The 22,190-nt window shown below is 40.5% G+C and overlaps 2 protein-coding genes across 4 annotated transcripts in view; one reads left to right on the top strand and one right to left on the bottom strand.

Moving 5' to 3' along the window:
• Positions 1–1,149: 1,149 nt before the first annotated feature.
• LOC142089100 (acyl-coenzyme A synthetase ACSM4, mitochondrial-like) lies at positions 1,150–19,082 on the bottom strand. Of its 3 annotated transcripts, none has more exons than XM_075165138.1 (14): positions 18,992–19,082; positions 12,586–12,850; positions 12,125–12,335; positions 10,598–10,805; positions 9,587–9,730; positions 8,553–8,709; positions 7,583–7,662; positions 6,416–6,539; positions 5,585–5,665; positions 5,334–5,435; positions 3,718–3,845; positions 3,510–3,609; positions 2,740–2,859; positions 1,150–2,109 (listed from the first exon to the last, which is right to left on the bottom strand). In XM_075165138.1, the coding sequence occupies exons 2-14, from the start codon at positions 12,784–12,786 to the stop codon at positions 2,023–2,025; spliced, it is 1,743 nt and encodes a 580-aa protein (XP_075021239.1). In that variant the 5' UTR covers positions 12,787–12,850; positions 18,992–19,082; the 3' UTR covers positions 1,150–2,022. The 3 variants fall into 3 exon arrangements, 2 of the variants coding, with proteins under 2 accessions (XP_075021239.1, XP_075021241.1); XR_012676101.1 differs by having other exon boundaries at positions 1,199–2,109; positions 2,740–2,807; XM_075165140.1 differs by lacking the exon at positions 2,740–2,859 and having other exon boundaries at positions 1,199–2,109.
• Positions 14,346–22,190, top strand: part of PDILT (protein disulfide isomerase like, testis expressed) — a 29,617-nt gene continuing 21,772 nt past the window's right edge. Inside the window, 4 exon segments of the mRNA XM_075166046.1 lie at positions 14,346–14,362; positions 15,837–15,926; positions 15,928–15,977; positions 16,108–16,338. Coding sequence (XP_075022147.1) covers positions 14,346–14,362; positions 15,837–15,926; positions 15,928–15,977; positions 16,108–16,338 — 388 coding nt within the window.

Genomic DNA, 22,190 nt, shown 5'->3' with positions numbered 1-22,190 from the left:
TTCATTTACCTCTTGTCCCATGTTCTCAACCGTAACCACTTATCCTTACATCTCTGATGCATGGATCTCAGTTTTGGTCAAATTTTATTCCCCAAGAAAAAGTAACTTATTTAACAGTGGAATTATTTCCTTACTCCTTAATAGGAGCTTTTACAGTAATATTTAATCTGCCTATCAGGTGAATGAACTCAAATACCCAGAGCTTGCACAACTTAATCTTTTCAGTGATATCTCACAGCATAAAAAATCTGGATGGAGAATTTTCCCCCAGAACAGATACTTTGTCAAAACCAACAGTAATTCGCGGTGTTCTCCATGCTACATGGAAATTGTGGCAGGGAAATAATCCTATAGGATATCATTTGCTCCTGAGAAAGAATCATAAGACATGGATATAAAATTAAGTGTTACTATGTCCCTAAGTGCCACCCATTTCAGAATCAGGATTACAGAGCAGAAACTTATTTAGATGGTACTTACATTTTAAATCAAAACTCTATTAACAGGACCCGGTGGAAAAAACTAATCTGAAAAGGTTTTACTGGTGAAAAATGGTCTTTTAAATATTCCCTAAATACGTCCTCTTTGAGGTTGTGACCTCCACTGTTCATGCTAAAAAACAATGGATCCACTTCCATTGCTTTAACAGAAAAGCCTAATCATTTTGATTATTCTTTTTAGTAACATAGTAAGATATTTCTCATTTCTTAGTCTGCTCTAATTCTATGACTTAGGTATAGTGTACAGATTTCAGAGCATTGCAGTGACAAAATCTACACAATAGCCTGTAAAGAAAAGAGGAGAGAAAGAACTTTAAGGAACAGTATTCAAGACTGGAAATAGCATTCAAGACTGGCAAAATAAAAACCATTTTAAATCCAGGATTCCCTACTGGGAATGTCCACAAAAATGCCTGCAAAGTTTTTCTGTGGGAGCCTTCGACAGTTTTTAGCACTTTTTCACCTGCAAACTTAGAGGTGGAAATGAAGTAAGAAAATTGAGGAAAAGACCCAGTAATGGCAAAGTCCTCTGAACTGCTGCAAGAATCAGAAATTATCTTTCCTGATTTAGTACCATCTGCTGCTTCTCAATAGTCAGCAACACTAGGAATTCAGACAAACAATGTTTTACTGACCTGTTTGCTGTGGACAGTATAGATTGAGAGCTGGCTGGGGTAGATCCTCTTCATTTGGTTCATTCGGCTTTCAGGACATGTGTTTCCCAAACAAGGCACTGTAAAGATTAGCCTTTATCTGGAGATGTGAAACCTGGACGTTCTGCCAAAAAGGATTTGGAGTGAAACTCTTTCTACTTTATCATTTGCTTCTTTTGAAGTAATGAGAACAGAACATAGCACAAAACAGACCAGGCAGCACAAGTCTTCCTGTGGAGTAACCTTTTTCTTGTAATCATTTACACCGTTGTTAATTGTGGATAATTTGCACCTTAACCTAAAGCACTTTGTATCTTCTCTTTTCCCCCACTTTAACCATTTAAGTAGATCACAAATTCATCAAGATGAAGAGAAGTAGTTAAAGAATATGTCTTTCTCCTTCCACTCAGAAAGAATTTGGGAATGTTACAGTGATAATTTTTGAAGAGAGAATATCACTTCACTGCTGATACCCACTACAGGACAAAGATTATTTTTATTAAGTTCTCATTTATTTGTAATTATCAAAATGTTGTAGTTACACTTTTTTTTTTTTTTTAAAGGAAACTGTTTATACTAATTCCAGGAAAAAATTAAACCTTTGTAAGCTCTTGGATCTATCCCTTCTGTCTCCCATTCCTCATTCTTAATTACTTGCACCTTCCCCCGTCTGAAAATTTGTAGGTCGATGGCAAAAGTGGTCTAATAACACACATCCTCAAGCCATATGCGTGTTATCTCCTTTTTTTTCCATAGCTTGTTTTTCCGTATGTTCTCCTAGTGCTCTGGGTCATAACCACATGCCAACTGTGATGCGCTATGGCTGGTACGGATGATGGAAATTTTCTCTCCTCAGTTTCCAGATCATGTTATACTCTTCCCCACTCTTTGTTCCTTAGAACCTTTCTCTGGATTTTCCCAGTAGCCGTCTTTGGCAGATCCTGAACAAACTCCACCTGAAAGGCAAAAATGCTCACTTTTAGCCAAATACATTCTGATTAATCTCCCAGGTGCACGGAAAGACACACTTTTATTATGGCTGGGGTAAAAAGATGGGAAGCTGCACAGCTTGGGGCTGGGACAGTGACACTCCTTACTACACATCTTAGCTGACTGCACAGGCAGTACTTGCAGGGACAAGTACACAATCCTGAAGAGATGTCAGCTGTCAGGACAGGGAGTTACTGGTGTCTTTCTTGGTTGTAAGGGATGAATTCCAACCTCTCTGATGCCAGAGGAATTTCCCCTTTGCTTTGGCTAAGAGTCTGAACTCAAGGGAGGAATTGGTAAGAGCTGAATGCCTTGCCCATTTGAGTTGCTGTGAAAACCCTAGTGTTTCATGAAAGGAAGACTGGACCCCGATAAAGATAAGTTACATTACCATCTCCTCCCTTTGGGTCCTTTCTAGCACGTACAGTGAATCCAAGGCTACAGCTGCAACAGATCCTGTAATTTACTTTTATTTTATTTTATTTAACTATGGTAGGAGTGTTTGTCAGAATGCAGTTGAAAAGAAGCCGAGACAGGTCAAAAACTGTTCAGTTTTTGATACAATTAGAAGACCTGTCTTTTTGTGGTGTACTTACCTTCCTTGGATACTTGTAAGGTGCAGTCACCTTCTTGACATGTTGCTGAAGCTCATGAGTTAATTTTTCTGGACAGTGCGATACAAAAGCAGGAGCTAAAACAATGAAGGCTTTGACTACCTGTGCCACAAAAGTTAAGGCACTCCATTAACTTCCAGACGTGGGAAAAAAGGGATACATTTGTTGCCAAAACTGAGTATCAAAATTCAGAAATGCAAAAATTTGAGTTTTTTCTTCAATTTCCCTTTTCATTGGCTGTTTATTACAGAATGCAATGTTATGAAGGACATATTCTGCAGCACAGGATTTTTTGCTATTTTTCCACTTTTTTTTCTTCTTAACTTTCTACACTACTGAACTTTCAAAAAGTTGTAGAATACAAAAAAAGACAGCTGAAAATCTCACCCTGGGGCTCAAAGAAATGTTGCAAAGTTGAAAAAAATAAAAAGAAAAATTAAACATTCTGGATATCATTGCCACCATGTGCTTGATTACGAAAAGAGAAATAATGCACATTCTATTTCTTAGACAAAAAGATGCCACAGTAAGTCTGAAGAGCCAAACTTTTTTCCACATCAAACCCTGCAAACAGGGAAATAATTCCGAAATTCTAAGATCTGTCAAGGCATGGTTTTAAAATATTTTTAACCCATTTTAATTTCAAAAATCTGCAACATATTTAATTCCAAGGAAGGCTAGTACATATAGGGAACTTGATGGTTAGAATAAAGTGCATTTCTTTCTATATCTTTTTTTTTTTTTCTTTTTACCTCCCCTCGAATTGGATCAGGACTGCTGACAACAGCTGACTCTGAGACTGCAGGGTGTTGTATTAATGCACTTTCGACTTCAAATGGGCCAATACGATACCTAGGAGAAAACGCAGATATGACAGCCGTAGCAAGCTAGCCATTCAGTTGGTCTTTCCAGATTGAATTTTAACAGGCAAATGAGCAAATCTAAAAGCAACTGACTTACCCAGAAGAGTTAATTATATCGTCAGCTCTTCCAACAAACCAGACATATCCTTCTTCATCCATAATCCCTCTGTCCCCAGTGACATAAAAATTTCCACACAGAGAGGCAGCAGTTTTCTCTGGATTATCCTGAAAACAATCAAACATTTCAAAAAAGGTATCCAATTGTTAGTGAAATGTAATGCATTTACTTTGCAGTGGTGCTAAAAATGATCAAGACAATTTGTTAAGTTGTTCTCAAAATGAGTATGTTCAATACTATTTTATGTCTTCAATTAAAAAAAACAGAGCTGCATTAATTAGCAGTTTTGTAGTGGAAATATGTGAGAGGTGGAAAAGAGCATTTGTCTGTATATGTATTCATGTTCTAGGGAAAAAAGGCCGTGCTCTATCGAAATGCCCATCCATCACAGAAAATTACTAAAATGTATAACCCACTCCCTTCACTCTCTTCAGGGAAATGACTTATCATTGCAGGGGGTTGCCACAATAACTTCCTGTCAGTGGAAACTTTTTACCCCTAACCTTCAAGACCAAAACGCAAATGAGGTGACCTACAGGAAAACCTATCTACATTGATCTATCGGGTCTAGATTACACAGGAAAAACATCTTGACAACAGAAGACATAATGAAAAATTGAAGTAATAGTACTGAACCAAAAGAAGTTTTTTATCACATAATGAGCAATTACTTTGTGCAAGTTGTTGTTTGAGGATGCTACAAATACCCAGATAATATGGGGGTTCAGAAGAGGATTAAACACAAAGCTTATTCAACATGATAATTCAAATGCAGTGGAGAATATCTTTGGAGAATATCTTTATATTTGCCTGATTCTAGTGTTTTGTTAAGTACGTACTAGAGCTCAGCACCACCACAGACGAAATACTAGCTTAGATGGACCTTTGACCTGAACCAAAATGGCCATTCTTCTGACACATTTTTTTAAGTCTGTTCTGCTTTCAGTGGGTAGAGCATTCCCATTCGAATAGTAATGTTAGATGACGTATGCCACTTCCACAAAGCCATATAATCATCTACACTTGAGGGTTTTGTGCTGTAGCTTGTCTTTGTGCTGTTGATCTTGTGCACATTGTCTGTGTCACAGGCAACTGTACAAAGGGTTTCTCTGACACCAGAGATACATGCATGCTGGAATGTGTAACTTCTAAAGATTTAAAAGATCAATCTGTGGGTACCTCTGACAGTGATATGAGGGAATAAGGTACTTGTGCTTTTTGGAAAGCCTCCCTGAGCTTCTGACATATTAGAGTAGCCTTTATGGGCTTTCTTCATTAATCCTTAACCAAGGATAGGAGTGGAATGGAAGGGAAAGGAGTGATGCGCTAAACATGAAGCCCAGCCAACTGCCAGGTACAGGTCTGAAACAAGGTACCCCCTTGTTCATGTCGCATCTTGAAGTTATACTCTGCCAGTCAGTCTGTTCCTGGAATAGCAGAACAATGTACTGATCAGGCTCAAAGCCCTCAAGCAACCTAGTGAGACCTTGTGAAGATGCTGGATGAAATTCTGCTCCTTGAGTAAGTCAACAGAACTTTGCCCTGGGTCTCTCTTGAGCTTCTCAGCAGGCACAGACAGACCAACTCAGACTTACGAAGTACTCGGAGAACAGACAGAATGGTCGCGTCGGTTGAACTCGGACAGCAATGTTGCCTTCTTTTCCTGCAGGCAGAATAGCCCCATGGTCATCTATGATCTGCAGAAAGGACATATCGTTATTGCTTTGATTAGCTCAGTGAAATACCTGTTATAGCACAGTGCAGGACAGAGAAGGGACACGGACAGCATTCCCTTACTCTCGTACCCACAACTGCAGCTGAGCTCAGATGTGACATATCAACATACCTGCACATCATAAGGGGGAACAGCTTTTCCCAAAGAGCCAGGTTTAATTTCCATTCCCTTCATATTGGCACATATTGTCACCTGCATAATAGATTTTTTTTTTTAAATCTGTGCAACTCTTGTAGACTTTATTATTGTTTGCATTAGGCATGACACCTCTTCATGACTTTGTCGTGACAAGGGCTCAATCAGGACTAAAGCACTGTGGTTCTCCAGCACATCAGAGAGGGGTTGAGAGGTATTTCAGGTCAGCCCTGTGGAATGAGATTGTTTGTGCTCAGTCTGAGCCAGTGGGTTCTTCCACAAACACTTAAATTTGCAAGACAGCAGATGTGAAATTATTACAGATCTTATTTCAATAATGGGACAATTAATTTGGGGCCATATCAAGGGTAAGAGGAGAGAATGCCTGAAATCTGACTCTTAATAGCTTTGTCAACGTTCACTTACAGAGAAGTCTGGGATGTGAACTGATTTAATATTTTCATTAAAACCTCGGACAGGCGAAATTGATACCCAGAGCAAATTATTTTTTTTAGTTTTGCCTTTTAAGTAAAGATGATGAAGTGATCTACTACAGTTATTTGGTCTGAGGTAATCTCTGGCATGGTTTTTGCTGGGGGCTGAACTCTGTAGCCATAGTATTTCCTATAAACATTAAAATATGCAGCTAGTTGATTTTGGAACTACATAGTCTTAATTATATATAGCCTCTTTTTAAAAATGTTCATTTAAATGATTCTCACCTTTTCCATTGATTTATCAAGCACATTGTGCCTCTGGTATTGTTACCTTTGAAAGGGCATACTGCAAGAATTAATGCAAACGTACTGTTTCAGTCTGGCCATAACCTTCATAGATATCCAGCCCTGTCTGGATTTTCCACTTTGCCATCACTTCAGGATTGAGCGGTTCCCCTCCAGATAGACAGTGTTTCAGACTCATGAACTTGTAGCTTGAGAGGAATTGCAAATTAAATAATTTTCTTAACTTCTGAAAAGAGCAGTGAATGGTCTTAACTGAGCAGCCTCCCTCAACTTTCAAAGTAAGTACGCCTAAAACTTCACAAGCTACTTTGGAAATGACAATAATCATCCTGTTACAGAGTCCTGGATTGGACTCCTAGATTGCTCATGTTACCACTGAGGATAATGGGGTTTATCTCTGTGTCACTGGAAGTAGGTTTTTTTGCTGGAAAAAGAGTAAGCAAAGCTGTTTTCTTGGAAGAGCTGACAAGAAAGGAGAAATCTGAACAAGCGCATCAGATGTTCGTGGAAAGCTGAGTTAGTGCTGACATCCAAGATCAAATAAGACCCTGAAAATTTTCTATAGCAAAATGAAGGCTGAAGAGGAACACAGAACCTGAGCTCTCTGCTAAACCAGGGTTGGCTTTTGTCAGGATGAAAGACCTATGTGAGAAGAATAAGTACCTTACTGAAGATGTGAAAACTCCTTACAAATCACACTGCCTACTTGTCGTAAGCTGAGTATTTTACAGTGTCACAAACTGGTGGGAACAGCTGCCAAATAACTCTCAGCATGTGAAAGTCCTCTAACTGCTCACTTCATTCTCAAGTATATGGGAACTCTACTCCAGTAATTCCCTACTCCAGTGCTGCCTGAAACCTTGACTTAAATTTAACTGTGGACCATAAGTTCAGAGGAAGTGACAACTTAAAAAAAATCCCACTTGTTTCCTTTGTGCTGTCTTTTCAAAGACCCATTCCTGGAGCCTGAATGGCCTAAGGTGTGACTAGTTATTCTCATATTTCAGAACATAGCTTTCTTTTCTGAGAGCAAATTTTTCTAGTGGGCATGGTGGTGTTGAGTTGATGGTTGGACTCGACAACCTTAATGATTCTATTATTCTATGATTCTAATTAGATTTCCTTTAATTGAAAAAAATTAAGCAACATAAGGAACTAAACAGCCAGAGCTGTCACAGCATTATATCCCAGCGTCTCTCTGCTACCCCTGCAACAGACAGATGTGCAGTACCTGCTCAAATCATGTCGGACCAGCATGCGGTAGGCAGTGGGAGCACTGCAAAAGGCAGTGATGGGGTATCTTGACAGAGTCTAGAAAAATAGAAAGTTATTTCGTTGAAAAGAAAATGTAATGGTGGGTCTGACCTTGTAAATGTGCAGGTGATTAACACAACTTATGTGCTCAAATGTCTGCAAAATGAAAACCATAAAATGCAACATACATTCAACACAGAGAACGATTATGGATTACTAACTATGAATCCTGAGTACAGAGTGGCTGTGCCAGTCAGGCCCACTGCTGTAGAAAACACAGCACTTTCTGTGCAACAAAAGTCACTCATGTAAATGAATGACCACTGAAAGTAGTAGTTCCAATTACGATTGTTTTGTGCTTCCCAAGACGATTGTGTCCCAGGCTCAAGGCTAAGTGACAATAGTGAACTAGATCAAAGCTTTTCCAATTTTATTCTTGGGGAAGTCTGGGTCTCCTCTCCACACAAAGAAGCCACTGTTGAGGAGAATGGGCCAGCTGACTCTTTTTGTGAAATGGCAGAGAGGAGGAGTAGGCATTCTGGCAACTCATTGAAAATTCAGGATAACAGGGCCCTGATTCAGGTCTATGCCATACTCTGATTACTGGCCCACGCTCACCCTGAGCCCAAAGTAGCCAGAAGTCCAATACCTGAAGTGAGCTTTAGGCTAAGTATGGGACAAGACAGCAGTGATCCTGAGCTCTTTTTATCCTGCATCTTTTACCACATCTCCTTTACACTGTAGCCATGTCACATGGCCTAACCAGGAGGGAAAACACTTGTTCCTCTAGCTTACTGGGCACCAAAGGGAGGGATGATTGCTTGGGATGTGGGATGTATTATCCCTGCTGCTACAGAGCAGTGGGTACCTATGTACTGGAGCCCAGCTTGTTTGCTTCATTTAGGCAAAATGGAAATAAAATTCACAGTAGAAAATGTTACACTTACCTCTGCAATAATGGCTGGTTTAAACTGTGGCATATTGTGTACAAAGACACATGATCCACAGATCCATGGTGCAAAAAAGCTGCTCCAAGCTGACTTTACCCAACCAGTATCAGAGGTATTCCACATTATATCTGAAGAAGTCAAGTTCATCCAGTACCTGTTGATAAAGCAGAGATGAAAAAAATGCTTCATACAGTATGAGAGATTCAGGCACAGGTCACAGTATAATTAAAGGAAAGGGCAGGAGGCTTCCATTAGAAGATGCAGTGTCAGCAAGAGGGGCTCTTTAGAAAGTTTGTAAGAGTTGAAGAGAATCTTAAACATTCTTTTATTTCCCTTCATTCCCTCCTGTTTAACATTTCCAGCATTTGCTTTTCTCTTGAACAGTGCCAAACATCCTTGGCTTGAGTTGCAGAATCTGGATCTAGATCAAAAATCGAACAGATCATTTGGAGTAGGCTTTCCCCACCTTGTGGATTAGAGACATCAGCTAAATCACAGCTTCTCTAGGAAACTAACCAAATTACTTCTACGGGCTCTATGCCACCAACTTCCAACTCAGAACGCATTGGGAAATGTATCCTTTGATTTTCATTCAAATTTCTCACTCCTTGGGAAGCATAAATAAAAGAAAGATGTTCAATGAAAGCAAATCAGCGCCAAGCCACAGATTCAAACCGAACTGTAACTTTTAAGGTATAATGCTATGGTCCAAAGCTGCTTTGGTTCTCAAGGAAGGTTTACATAATACTAAAGCACTTGCCCTTATCTGGTTTTGCTATAAGGACGCTATCCTTATTGCTACTGCACAGTCGGCCCTCTGAGCAACAGAACACTGTGTTTGATGATCTCAACGGAGTCTTCAAGAAGCTTTTAATAACGAGGGTTTCACCATGAAAGGGGAAAGGTGAGGAAGAAGCAAGGTCCTACACTCATGAAATGCCTACATTTACTGGAGTTTTTATGGTCACATTTTCAATTTAATTGCGATCATGTCACTTAATCAGGACACTGGGAGCAACTGCAAGGTATACCTGCCACTGGTTGCAAATCCGATGCCATAACTGCTGTGGGACTGCACCACCATTTTTGGAGAGCCTGTACTTCCACTAGTAAAATAGATCAGCATTGGGTCTTGACTCCTTGTCTTGACACATTTATGGTCAGCAGATGTCACCCTTCAGAAGAAATAGTATATGACAGTTACTACATGTAACTACATTTCACAAACGAAGCAGTATTTTTTAAGGTTTAGCAGATAAACAGGAAAATGGCCCAAAACTATATGATCTCACTAAATAAATAGTTGCATCACATACCACAGGTAAGAGTTAGCGAGCACATTTTGCTAGTCATAAATGTGCTCTGTATGCCATAACTTTCAAGATGTGAGCACCTACAGCATATTCCAGTGACTTTGTCTACAACTATTTGGCAAGGGCACTCAAGGTGCTTGTTACAGAGCAGCAGGTAGATGCAAAACCAACTTCTGCCTCAACACATACCGTCTCCCAGTCTGAAGTCAGTGGGGGCCATATGCAGGCTATTATGCCAGGTGAGGTGGTCTTAGACACATATTATACCATTTATGTTCAAGAGACTGATGAACAATTCAGATTGTCTGGGCTACCAAGATATTCAAGGGAAGAAATAACTGATGCCATGTTAGCTGAGCACCGAGAATTGGCAATGGGTATCTTCTCATTGAATTCAAGAGACATTAGGGTGCGCTTTAGAAGACAAGCACAAAACAACTGTAAGATTAGTACACTGTGTGCTTGTCTTGTGATCACACTAGAAGCAGAGAGCTCTTAAAAGCTGGCAGGCTGCTGAGTAAGGAGAAGTTGAAAGATCTGAATACAGCTCCCAAAAAGTGTGTTGGAGGGATTTGTACTTAATGCAGTGATTACAGCGAGTTGGCAGAGGGATGCAAAAATGTGACTCATTTGTATTTTGGAAATTAATCCCAAAACTCAGCAATGTCACCTGACTGATACAGCTTCCTTCACCACACAGGGATGATGGTAAAACAGCTGGATACTCACGCAAAGAGTTCTTTGAGGTTCAGCCACCCATCTCTGCTCCCTTTGGCTGCAATTAGTTTGCTTTTCAGAAACTGGCAGTCAGGCATGACAGATTCCACTGCAGGTGCCAGTGTATCATTGGTAATGATGCACTTGGCCTTCGAAGACTGGAGTCGGTATAAGATGTCTTTGGCTGTTAATTGGGATGTTCCTGGAATAAAGACAATTCCTGGAAAAAAGCAACAACCAATTTAGAAAATTGACCATTTCTCTTTATTATGTTCACAGGACATGACTGCAGCCATAGAAAAGCTGAGCTACTTGCCAAAAACTTACTATTTGAGAAACAGGAGCTAAGTATAACTCACGTTTGAAGGCAGATTGGGTGATTTGTGGCCTAGGAATGACCTGGGATCATCTGGCTCTGAAAGACCTCCAAACCCTGCAACACTGATGTTGAGTTTTGTGTCATCCATATTAAATGTATCTATCATGAGTAAGATCTAGATTTAAAGTGTTTTTGAGCACTTCCTTCATGATTCGTAACTCAGGAAGGAAGTGTTGAGATTATCATCCCCTTAAGTATATGAATAAGGCCAGCATTTGGGTTATATTTACATCTGGAATAAAGCCATTATTCATTTCAATAAGGAATTAATACCTCTGACATGGGATAAATAGATTGAGGTCAGGTAGCTTACATACATTGCTCAGTCCACATATCCCCTCAAGCTTGGATTCATTTTGTAATGTGAACAAACCTAAGTTTGGATACTGAGTACAATGTGACTGAAATCACATTTTCGGGGGGAAAGGGGGAGGCAGAATCAATTTAGTGCATTTCTATACCTCTTTTTCCCAAGGATTTCAATAGACTTGACCTACAGACTGATTGCAGTCTTCTTGCGCCTTCAGAGATGTCTACCAAATTTTACAATTGGGAAACTGAGGCACTGAGATACTGAATGATATTCCCACGTCATAGTCCAGAAAATCTTGGATACAATAGAATTGGATTCCCTGAATCCTCCCATTTACAACCTGCAAGAATCACAGAGCTTAAAAGTGGGACAAGAATACTTGATCACGTCCCTGTTGATGCTGAATTGTTCCATCATGGATGTTTAGCAGTCTAAAAATGCAACGGGTCAAATTCTTCCTAAGAATTTGCAAAACTCAGAGCAGAGCAACAGCAGAGAAAAAAAATATTGTATTGAATTATTAACCAGTCTAGTCATATAACTTACTGCATTAAAACTGTCCACACTGATAACATTATCTGGTCAAATCTGGCCTTAGATTGTAACCATTCAACCTTCACTGGCTTCAACTGAGGATGCCGTTTAACTGGACCATGTCTGTTCAGCACAGTACATGTTGCTTCGGTTCCTGTGTGGGTGCTGCCCATTCTCCTTCTATGCAAAAGCTGAACTGTACAGGGCACAGCAGCATATTCCTGTTTACATTTTTTTCAAATTAATTTAGCATATTGTTCATATCTTCTATTTATTTTCTTTCTACATCCAAGAGATCAGTAAGGTTACTCACCTGTTCGTATACAGGCTATATTCAGTAGCCACCATTCAGGAACACGAGGTAGAACTGCTATAACTCTGTCTCCTCTCTGCAAACCACATGCCTCAGAAAGTATATTAGCTGCTTTCCTAGACAGAAATCCCAGCTCTTCAAAGCTCCACTTTACCTCCTCTCCCTCATCATTTACCCACCAAAAAGCTGGATTTGCCGGTCGTCTTCCATCCTAGAACGCAACAAAAGATATTAAAATAAGATGACAATCCTTAAAAGGTTTAATTTCAATCTAAAATAACTCCAGACTAAGCAAATCATCCCTGGCAACTAGTCTTTAAAGCAATACCTATATTTCTGACAAAGAAAATAAAATAGTGCATTCTACTCTGCAGCTAATATTATCCAGTATTCATCAGGAAAATTGATTTGTATAATCTGAAATTTGTTCCAATGTCTATGAAGTAAAAGAAAAATACTACCTTTTCCAGTTTCGACCACTCGTCTAAGACATCGCTTGCAAAGTTGAAATATTCTGGCAGTTCCTTTTTACACTGGTTTATGGAGTCATAATATGAAATAATCTGAGATGTAAGAAGCCTGTTGCATCCATGGAATAATCTGCAAGGTGACCTGAGAATCCGCAAACACTGAGGAATCCACGATTTAATAAATGTTCTCATGATAAATGATGTTTTATCAGACAGTGGGGAAAAAATCAGATGCACGCCTACAGGAATCAGTCATCTGAAATGAAAGAAAATACATTTAAAAACAGCCAGGTATTGGATGCTGTCTAGTTTGTGATGTTGGATAAATTAATGCAAACCAGCTTGAATAAATAGGTTGTTTGTGTGCCTCCCCGTTTTTCCGCATTATTTTATGTGATTCTTAAAGTAAGCGTTCCTCCTTTTCTGGCAAAGAGATTGTGCACCACTTTGTCAGCTGATGAATGAATCTCATATCTCCTCTCTAAACTTTGACTTGACAGTCCTATTCTAAATATCTATCTCCCAATTCCTGTAAATTTTCTATTTTACTTTGCCTATTTACAGAAATAAAATGCCTCTAGTTAGAAAGTGTTTTGAGGACACTTTGCTTATCCCCTTGATTTAGAACAGCCTCTGTAATTATGCTATGTCTTAAATATACACTAGATGGCGATTCATACTGAACTTACGCACCAATAAAACTGATGAATCTCTGATTTATTTCCTTGTGAGTTCTATTTTCACTGGGAGCACGGAGTAAACACAAAATAAACACTAGGCAAGCAAAGGTGAAATGCCAAAGACTTCCATTTGCTTTGCACTTCAGCCGAGGTATACAACTTTGGAAAAGATACATGTTGTAAAACAAACTTGCAAAGAAAATTCCAGCACTTCCAGTTTCTGCTAGTCTTTCCTGCACAACATACAGGTAGATGTGGAAGAGACAGAATGGATGATACTGCAGTTATTTAAAGCCCAGCCTCGGCAGTCAAGAAAGCTGGATCTTTACTCATAGATGCAGAATTTTCTGATAAACTTGTTTTGAGCATAATCGAGTCCTTAAGAATCTACCCACCACATTAAATCTAAGGGAATTTTTCCCTCAATTCGATGGAGCCAGCTTTGCTTTTAAATCTTTCTGTGCCTCAACCTTCTCCTTGTTTAATAGCCAACAGTACATACCTATCTCACAGGGATACTACGCAGTTACTTTCACCTTTGCATTATGTATTGCAAAAGTAGATGTAGTGACAGCTTGAAGTGTTCAATGCCAATAAATAACAGTAACTGACATCACTCTAAATCACTGTATTTGTGAGGCAAAACAGAGAAATGCAAACACAAGGTGCTCACATGTGAGGCATGTGTCAATGACTCTCAACCACACAACAATTTCCAGGGTGTGAGTGGTAACAAAGCAGAAGGCCCAAGAATTGTATTTATCCTGCATCCAACGTTTCCTGCTGACTGGCCTGTGACTTCTGCAGAAGGCAGATTTTCCATAGCTCTCAAACTGTAAAGCACAAAATGAAAGAGCCAGAACTAATTAGCACTGATGAAGAAATGTGACCTAATCTGCTATATGCCTATGAGAAAACATTGTACTCCATCAGTTTCACTTTTCTGTTCAGTTCTGCTAAATCCCACTCCATTCCTCATTGCAAACCTCTCCTGGCAGGACTGATTGCTGTATGATCCTCCTCTTACTCCAGTTTCCTTCCAGGACATAGAGGTTAGAAGCCCTTTCCAAAATGGTGCCTATTCCCTGGTAGGAGGTTTCCAGGAGAGGTCTGAGTTGACTGCTATTTGTTTCAGTGGCACAGGGGGAAACCAGCTCTCTAAGCAAATGGTTTTGTCATCCTACCTGTGCTCTGGGAGCCTTAGGCTCTGTTCTGAGCTTACAACACAGCCTGTTCAGATCAAACAGGCCTTGTTAGTTTTCCCCTGTTCTTCTGAAAGATGCTTTTTAACCCTCCTAGGATGTGACTTGAAAGACATCTTTGGAAAAGAGCCTGTTATGAAGAGAAAAAGACCACAAAGTCAAACAGGAGACTCTTATCTTTCTGCTTTTTTTTTCTTTAGTACCTGACTGCTGTATCTGTATTTACATGTGATCTTATCTTGCAAGCAGCCTGAATACAGAGCTCGCTCTGATTTCATTAGGCACCCTGTACAGGTGCTAATAGAACACGTCTCAAGGTGCATTACAACCCAAAGTCTTTGAGATTGATAGGAAAGAGTTCATTTGAAACCCAGCCCCACTCACACCAGGCATGAAAACAACCTAAATTGAAGCAATCTGCCCCCCAAGATCCTTCACTCCCAAGAAAATGGAGGCTACCACATCAACCACCATTACGAACACTCCTTCCTTTTAGCAGTACGCTCCTGATACCAGATTTTTCATCCTTTAGTCTAAGGACGTGAAGGAGCGAAGCAGCACTTACCGCTCCTCAAGAAGAAGGAAGAGTCATTATCGGAGGCAATTTCTTTAACTATCAGTTTGGTTCTACTAATCTGGACCCATCTGTCCTCAAGTCGGCTCTGTCCTTGTCTGTGCCAACAAAACAACCACCAGAACACCTGGTCCCCTCTAGAGAGGCCAAAGCTTTGGGTGTACAGTTCACAAATTTCAGCACAGTATAAGGGTCAAAGACGTTTTTGCTACAATTACAGACTGGCAGATATTTACAGAAATAACCATTTCTTAGTAAATGGCACCTTCTTAATCTTTTTGTAAGATATTTCTTAACACGTTCTGAAAAAACTAGCTAGGGAGGCCACAGACACAGTTGATAGCTATCCTAAGGATGAAACAGTACATTTGGTACCTTCAGTTTACTGTACGGATATTAGCTGCGTGAAATTGTGCTACCACTGAAAATCAATGGCAAAATCTTCTGGTTTAACCCACAAAGTAGTATCTTACTTGAGCTACAACTTGGCACTTAAGCAGAGATGGGAGCCTCACAGACAAGGCAGTGAAGAAATACAGACGTTAAAATCACATATGCAAAGCAATGAGAGTTCTTCCCTGACTTCAGCATGCTCTGAATCAGATACATAATAAGTAGCTCTGTAAGTGCAACAGACAACCAAATATTAAGCAGAGGAGCAGCCCTCAAATACTTTCCCAAGTACCTCACTTACTGTTTTGTTTGCAGCTCCACACTGGGTAACAGTGACAAGAGCAGGCTGTCTAATTAGAGAAGTGCACTATGAATTGACTGGTGCTTCCGCAGGCAAGTGTTTCCTCCTGTGCTCTCTCACCCTCTCCCCAGGGTTCTGATTATTTACAGAAACAGTAAACTCACTATCCCCACAGACACTTTTTTCCTAAACACTGCTAAAGATGGGGAAGTAATTAACTACATTAACGTTCCTGTAGAAAGATGCAGTTGGCTCCACTGGTGGTAGACTCTGTTATCAACCTTATCAGCCTCTTAGTTTGGCTGATACAACAGCAGCTATTTAGGCAGCAAACCCTGCTGCTTAGTGCTTCTTTGCTTCCTTCTTTCTTAGTAACTGGATAAAGGCAGAGCAAGATGAAGACACATGAGTTTTTCTTTCTGCCGTTACTGTTTCTCACAGGCTTCCCGACAGCAGACAGCATAAGCCCAACTGAAACAAAGCCAAAGAAAGCCAAACTCCCCAAAATAAAAAAGGAGAACAACGTACTCTTGCTGAAAGAGAGCAACTTTGACAGAGCATTGAAGGAAACGAAGTACCTGCTGGTGGAGTTCTGTGAGTATCAGTTTTCGCTGTCTCTTACCGTAATGGCTCTGCAGAGCATGACTGATGCTGGGGCACTCAGGTATGCCTGTTTTACTGTTACTTTATCCTCCAGTAGTCCTTGTTTGTTTTGTTTTTCTCCATGTATCTATTTCTGACCATGAATACTGTAATTTATTCCTTTTTGGTGTGGTTAAATACCAGCCTGCTACATAAGACGGATACTGATAGTAAGATGGGTCCTCACACACACAGTGCTGTGTTGGCATTCTCTGCTTCCACTGCTTAATTTTGCAAGTATGTGTTTCACAGCAGTGATGGGTGAAACTCTAGCTATTAAAAAAAGAATCAGAGAGCGCTCTTCTCTATCTTACATTTTCATCAGCGCTTTGTATGACGTTTTTGCCGGATGGCGTCTCTCCTCTGTGAGCATTTGGGCTTCAGGGAATGGCTTTTTACAACATTTTGGTGTCTGTAATTGCGTTATATAGGACTGCAAGACTCTTTCCCTGAAATTAGCATTTGGTTAGGTGGAGGCTGGTTAGGTTCGTGTTCATTCCTCACGGGGAGGAAACTAGTGGGACCTTTTGAGTAACTAACTTTGTTAGAAGGCCTGGCCATCTGAGCCTTACAGAAGCCAAACGGTATATTCTCGTGATGTTACCCATCCAAAAATTCAGACGCTGCATGATTTCCCACTCCACAAACATGGAGTTGTATTTCCTAGCAGCGTGCTGGTAGCAGAAACTCTTCAATCTGTGTAAGACAGCAAAAGCTTTGTCTCTGTTGCTTGGGCGTGACCTTGCTTCACTGTGCCATACTCACTGAGCTCAGTGCACACATCCACTGAGCCTTAAATTATACAAACACCTTGCAAATTAAGCCCTCCTTTGGAGGCAGGCATTAGAGACAGGCACAAGCTGAAAACCCCAATCTATTCCATATTTGGAAGGGATGTTTGAAATTAAGGCAACATCCTAACTTTGCAGAAGTGCATATAATTTGTTCTTTTGCCTCACTACCAAACTTGGAGGATGATGATGATGATGATGATAAGTAGTAGTAGTGTAGGTCAATCTGAAATGCAAACACTTGTATTTTTCCAATAAACATTAAAATACACTAACAGATTAAGGAAACTAAAAATATGTTTGGATCATACCAAACATTCCATTGATCCTGAAACAATGTTATGAAACTTCAAATATTTTTAAAACTTCCACAATAATCATGTTAGAAATTTCTTTAAAACTTAATGTTTAAGACTTTTAAACACTTTTGAAAGTGTTGAAATTTAGCAAGATTTTATTTTTAAATGGTAGAGGGTCTAAAGCTATTTGCCAAATTCAGTCTATGGTTGTGGAGTGTTTTGATCTCTCTGAAGATGCATTATTTTAGTGAAAAAATAATTTATCAGAAAAACTTTAGTCAAGTCCTATTCTCAGCTTTGTAAGAGCTGATTCAAAGCACAGAACCTAAATGTCCAGGTCAGAGAAGCGTTTGCAGCCAAACCTCCTTAGTACTGGCAGAGCTGATCAACAATGAGATATGGCAACACACTTCAGGATTTTAACCTAATACTGAATGGAAAGAAGACATGTGAAAAGTTTCATAAAGAAATGAGAGATGAAGAAAGAATTGATCAGAATACGGTAGCCCAGGGACTTGGGCACTCAAAGGACGTGGGAGATCTACATCAGGATTTCTTCCCTCTAATTCAGAGCAGAGTCTTGGACCTCTCTCTCTGATATCCCACCACCCTCACAACCGGTGTTCTTCAGAAGGGAAGGACAAACACACTCTTCCATTCCACTCCGCATCTTCCAAAGAAGTCAGAGATGAAACGCTGCTCCCCAACCACACTTTGCTCCAGTGATCCTCACTGCCTTCTGGTTTGGATTCAAGATCACCATGTCTACCTGAAGGGCTTATGGAAAACTCATGCATTGCCTTTCCCCCCACAAACCATAAAGGCATCTACAGTCCCTGCAGAGAATTATGAAATCACTCATGAGAGCTCCACAGCCCAGATACATTATCTGGAAATCACTGCCCTCAACCTCAATAGCTCCCTTCGGAAACATGGCACTAAACAGCCTCTGGGGCAGTGAAAAACCATCCTGCAGTGAGGCACTGCCCCGGGGATGTAGGAAACCTGACTCCACAACGCTGAACCAGCTGGTTCGTTTGCCATAATCATTTGCATTGCACAAAGAGGCTAAAGATGGGACATGCACATGCGCCTGCACAGAGGGGCCATAAAGCCCTAATATTTTACGTCCCACTCCTTAGAACAGGCTATCTAAATAAACAATCTATGTGAACATGGAACTATTAAGGGAACTTAGATCATGAGAGACAAAGCAATACTCCCCAGATCACACAGGAAATCTGTGGGGCTGTCAGGAATTAGCTTCAGAAATCCAAAACGAATGCAAGACCAGAGACTTTTCTCTTCTTGACCCATTCTCAACCACAGAGATGCAGTCAGGGAATGGGGAGGAATCCCATGCTTCCCAGAAAGTGGGATTTGTTCTGTTGCTGTACCAACATGGGGAAAAGTTTGAGCTCCAGACTTGGATTCACCGCTCTAGGATCTGCCTTAGGCCTATCTATTAAGAGAAAACCCCAACGCTTTCCCTGTTGCATACCATTATCTACTTACCAGCCCCACAATATTTATCAGGAGAGGCCTGCTTTGATGTCTTCTGCCCAGCGGTTCCCAAGTCCTCCTAATGCCCTTCAGTTCCACCCTCCGCGTGTCCCAGGTCTGCCTTCTTTCAGGCAAAGTTTACTATAAAAACATATGATGACTTTCTGCCAAGCAGTATCAGGCTACCCTTGCGAGCTGACCAAAGTACACAGGGCAAGTACCCAGCATGGAAACAAAGTAATGACCCAGCATCAGGCATTCTTCTGCCGTCATTCCAACTGCGTTGTGCCACACGAAAGTAACAGAAGGGGCAGCGCGGTGAGGGTGAGGACGGACACCGGAACAGACGTTCCAGCTTCTCTTTGGATTTTGGGAAAGGCACTGAGAACAACGTCTGAAAACACTGTTGAGCAGCACACAGCAATGTGCCTATTCTCCCGTGGACTCAAGCCTGCTGCCTGCCCAGCTGAATTACGTGCTCTGTACGCGCTAGGAGCACCTGATCTCAAAGCTCACGTGAAAGGGCTCTTCTGCTGCAGTCTGTGGCATCTCCCCATCCACATTAAACTGATCTAAATATCACTCAAATGCCTATGAGCACATGGTATATAAAGCACTTGCCACCAGCAGAAGGTAAATCTTACACCAGTGTTGCCTACATGGAAGAGTTTTACTGTTTACACTATATGTTAGCTGAATGTAAGTCCCTGTGTTGACTTTCATTGCACAATATTGTTGCTTTGAAAAAAAACAAAAACAAAAAATACCAAACACACTGACAAAAATCCTCACCACAGGGAGGATAAAATTTGTACGCTTACAAGCACAAACACTACAAGCACTGCTGCACACCACTGCAAACTGTGACCAGCTGACGTAATGTATTAGCTTACTCTCGTTTTCCCAAGGACAGCAACTGCCTCAACACAGTAAGCTGCCCGAACACAGTAAAATGCATCTCCTGTTTAGTTTCTCTTCAAAAGCCTTTCATAAACTTTTCCAACTTTCTGTGGTCAGAATGGTTTTCACAGGACTTTGCAACTGTCCCATATTTCTCCGTGCAAGAATAGGCCTCAGATGGCCCAAACAGAATGGTGAAGACCATGCATATTTAAGGCTTTCCCAGGCCAGAGAGGCAGAAATTGCCCACAACATGCTCCAGCCCAGGCGTAAAATAATACAGTGCATCAGCCCACATCAGCAACTGACCATCTTGCAACTGAGACATGTTAAATGTACACAAGTACACTGTTTCTGCAAAGAAGAAGGTATTAAACTGTTCTTTATTTTCACTGGCAATATAATGGGTTTAAACACAGCAGACACAGTATAGTCTGGATAAAGGGATAAAGACCACCATTTAGCTGGAAGGCTAATGATGCACTGGAGGAACATGCCTAGGGTAGCTCTGATATCTCCATTCATGGCAATATTTAAAGATTAGTCAAATAGCTGTCAAGATTGGTTCAGATACAGTTTAACTTGCCTTAGGCTAGACCAATGACCTCTCCAAGTCCCTTACAACTTTAGTTCTGCAATCCTTTAATTTGGCTAGTGGCATATTTTGGGAAACACAAAATGGGTACAGAGCACATGCTAACACCACTTTCTCCCACCTCTCAGAAGAATCCAGGAAAAGGCCCAGATCCCAGTGAATGTTTGACTCTCCAGACCTCTGAGAAGGCCTGGTCCTATCCTTTCCAGTGAAAAGTTTCCTTTCCAGTTCCTAGATAAACATGGAGATAACCTAAGGACAAGCACATAAGCAGTGCAGACCTTGCATGCTCATTTATGCCGAAGTGATGTTTACCTTTTCTAGCAGAACATTTGTATATCCAGTGAGGCACTGGGTCAGCTGTAGGATTCCTGCAGCCTGTGACTGACAATCTATGCTGATGTAATGGCATTTAATAGGCAAACATCTCCTCTTCAAGGCACAAAAGCTGAAGGTGATGTTATTGAAAAAAAAAACCAAGAAATTGCTGCCTATGTATACATATAGTTCATGAAAAGGGGGATTTCTAGGAAGCGGGGGAGGCATGACTGATTTTAAATCAATTATATAGATCAGATGGGTCAGCTCACTCAAAGCCAACATCCAAATCATACTCACTCCTGTGCTCAGAACTGATTTCAGCATACAGCAGTCTCCTCACCACAGGAGGTGAATGCAAACAGTTCAAAACCACCCAGAACAGGTATTTCTTAAAACTAAGCTTCCTACAGGAACCTTGTGCAGTGTGAAAGATAGTGGAACGTGGGTGCCTCATTCCTGTAGGCTTCATCAGAAATCTGTGTCAGTCTTTTAGGAGTAAATCTTCTGAAAAGAGTCACTTCCATTGTTTGCAAAATACGCGTATAAAAATGAGCAGGACAATGGAAACACACGTCCAACAGGTGCAAGAGTCACTAGATGATGTTCTAGTTGCCTGCAAAGACTTACTGATTAGCATGGGTCCCTTATGTAGGTGTCTCTTACATATGCTTATTTTATTGAATGCTTTGAATAAGGATCGAAACTGTAGAATAATCCTCAAGGATCCAAACTGTAGAATAAAACTCAATGTTTGCATAGCAGAAGATCTCAAGTGAACTGCAAACATTAGATTAACTCAGTTTAAAAGTACAGAGGTCAGCACAGGAGATTACGGGCTGTATCTCACTGTAGAAGAGAATGAGAGAATTCAAGGTCACACAAGAAAGTCTGCAACTGCAGCAAGATTAACATCCTTCCACTCTGATATGTTAAACACAACTCCACCCTTCATCTCAAGTCTTCTACAGAGAAAATTATGTATCTGTAGTGAAACTGTAAAAGCAGCCTATGCAGAAGATGAAAAGTGGGACTGCTAAAATGACTCTCTGACCATGCCAGAAACTAACAGCAAGGAAATCGGTATTTAGCATGACAACAGGCATATTCACAATGACTGCAGCAATCACTAGACCATCAATATAGACTGCAGAATGAAACTGCAATTAGCTAAAGAAGGAGGAACTCATCATGCTTTCATGTATACTCACTTCAAGAATGCTTTAGGGTCATTAAACACATTTATGTATCAGCAAAAATTTTCTTTGTCCACATTTCAAAATATTTTAATTCAGGAAGCTGCACTAATGAAAAAAAAGTAGCAGCTTACTCAAGTTATTGATGTGTTCAAGAGAAAGAGTCTCTCAAAGTACAAGATTTCTGGTTCTCTTCCCACTT

Source organism: Calonectris borealis, chromosome 16, assembly GCF_964195595.1.
Source record: "Calonectris borealis chromosome 16, bCalBor7.hap1.2, whole genome shotgun sequence".
Taxonomy (NCBI): domain Eukaryota; kingdom Metazoa; phylum Chordata; class Aves; order Procellariiformes; family Procellariidae; genus Calonectris; species Calonectris borealis.
This window is presented reverse-complemented; position numbering and strand designations above follow the sequence as displayed.

Bases quoted from the DNA above. Each gene is read 5' to 3' on its own strand.
- LOC142089100 (XM_075165138.1), bottom strand. From the start codon at position 12,786: ATGAGAACATTTATTAAATCGTGGATTCCTCAGTGTTTGCGGATTCTC. The intron at 6,540-7,582 runs GTACTGCACATC...ATTCCTCTCAAG, and splicing joins GTCCGACATGATTTGAGCAG to CTACAAGTTCATGAGTCTGA. The intron at 2,110-2,739 runs GTAAGTACACCA...TTTGCCTTTCAG, and splicing joins CTTACAAGTATCCAAGGAAG to GTGGAGTTTGTTCAGGATCT.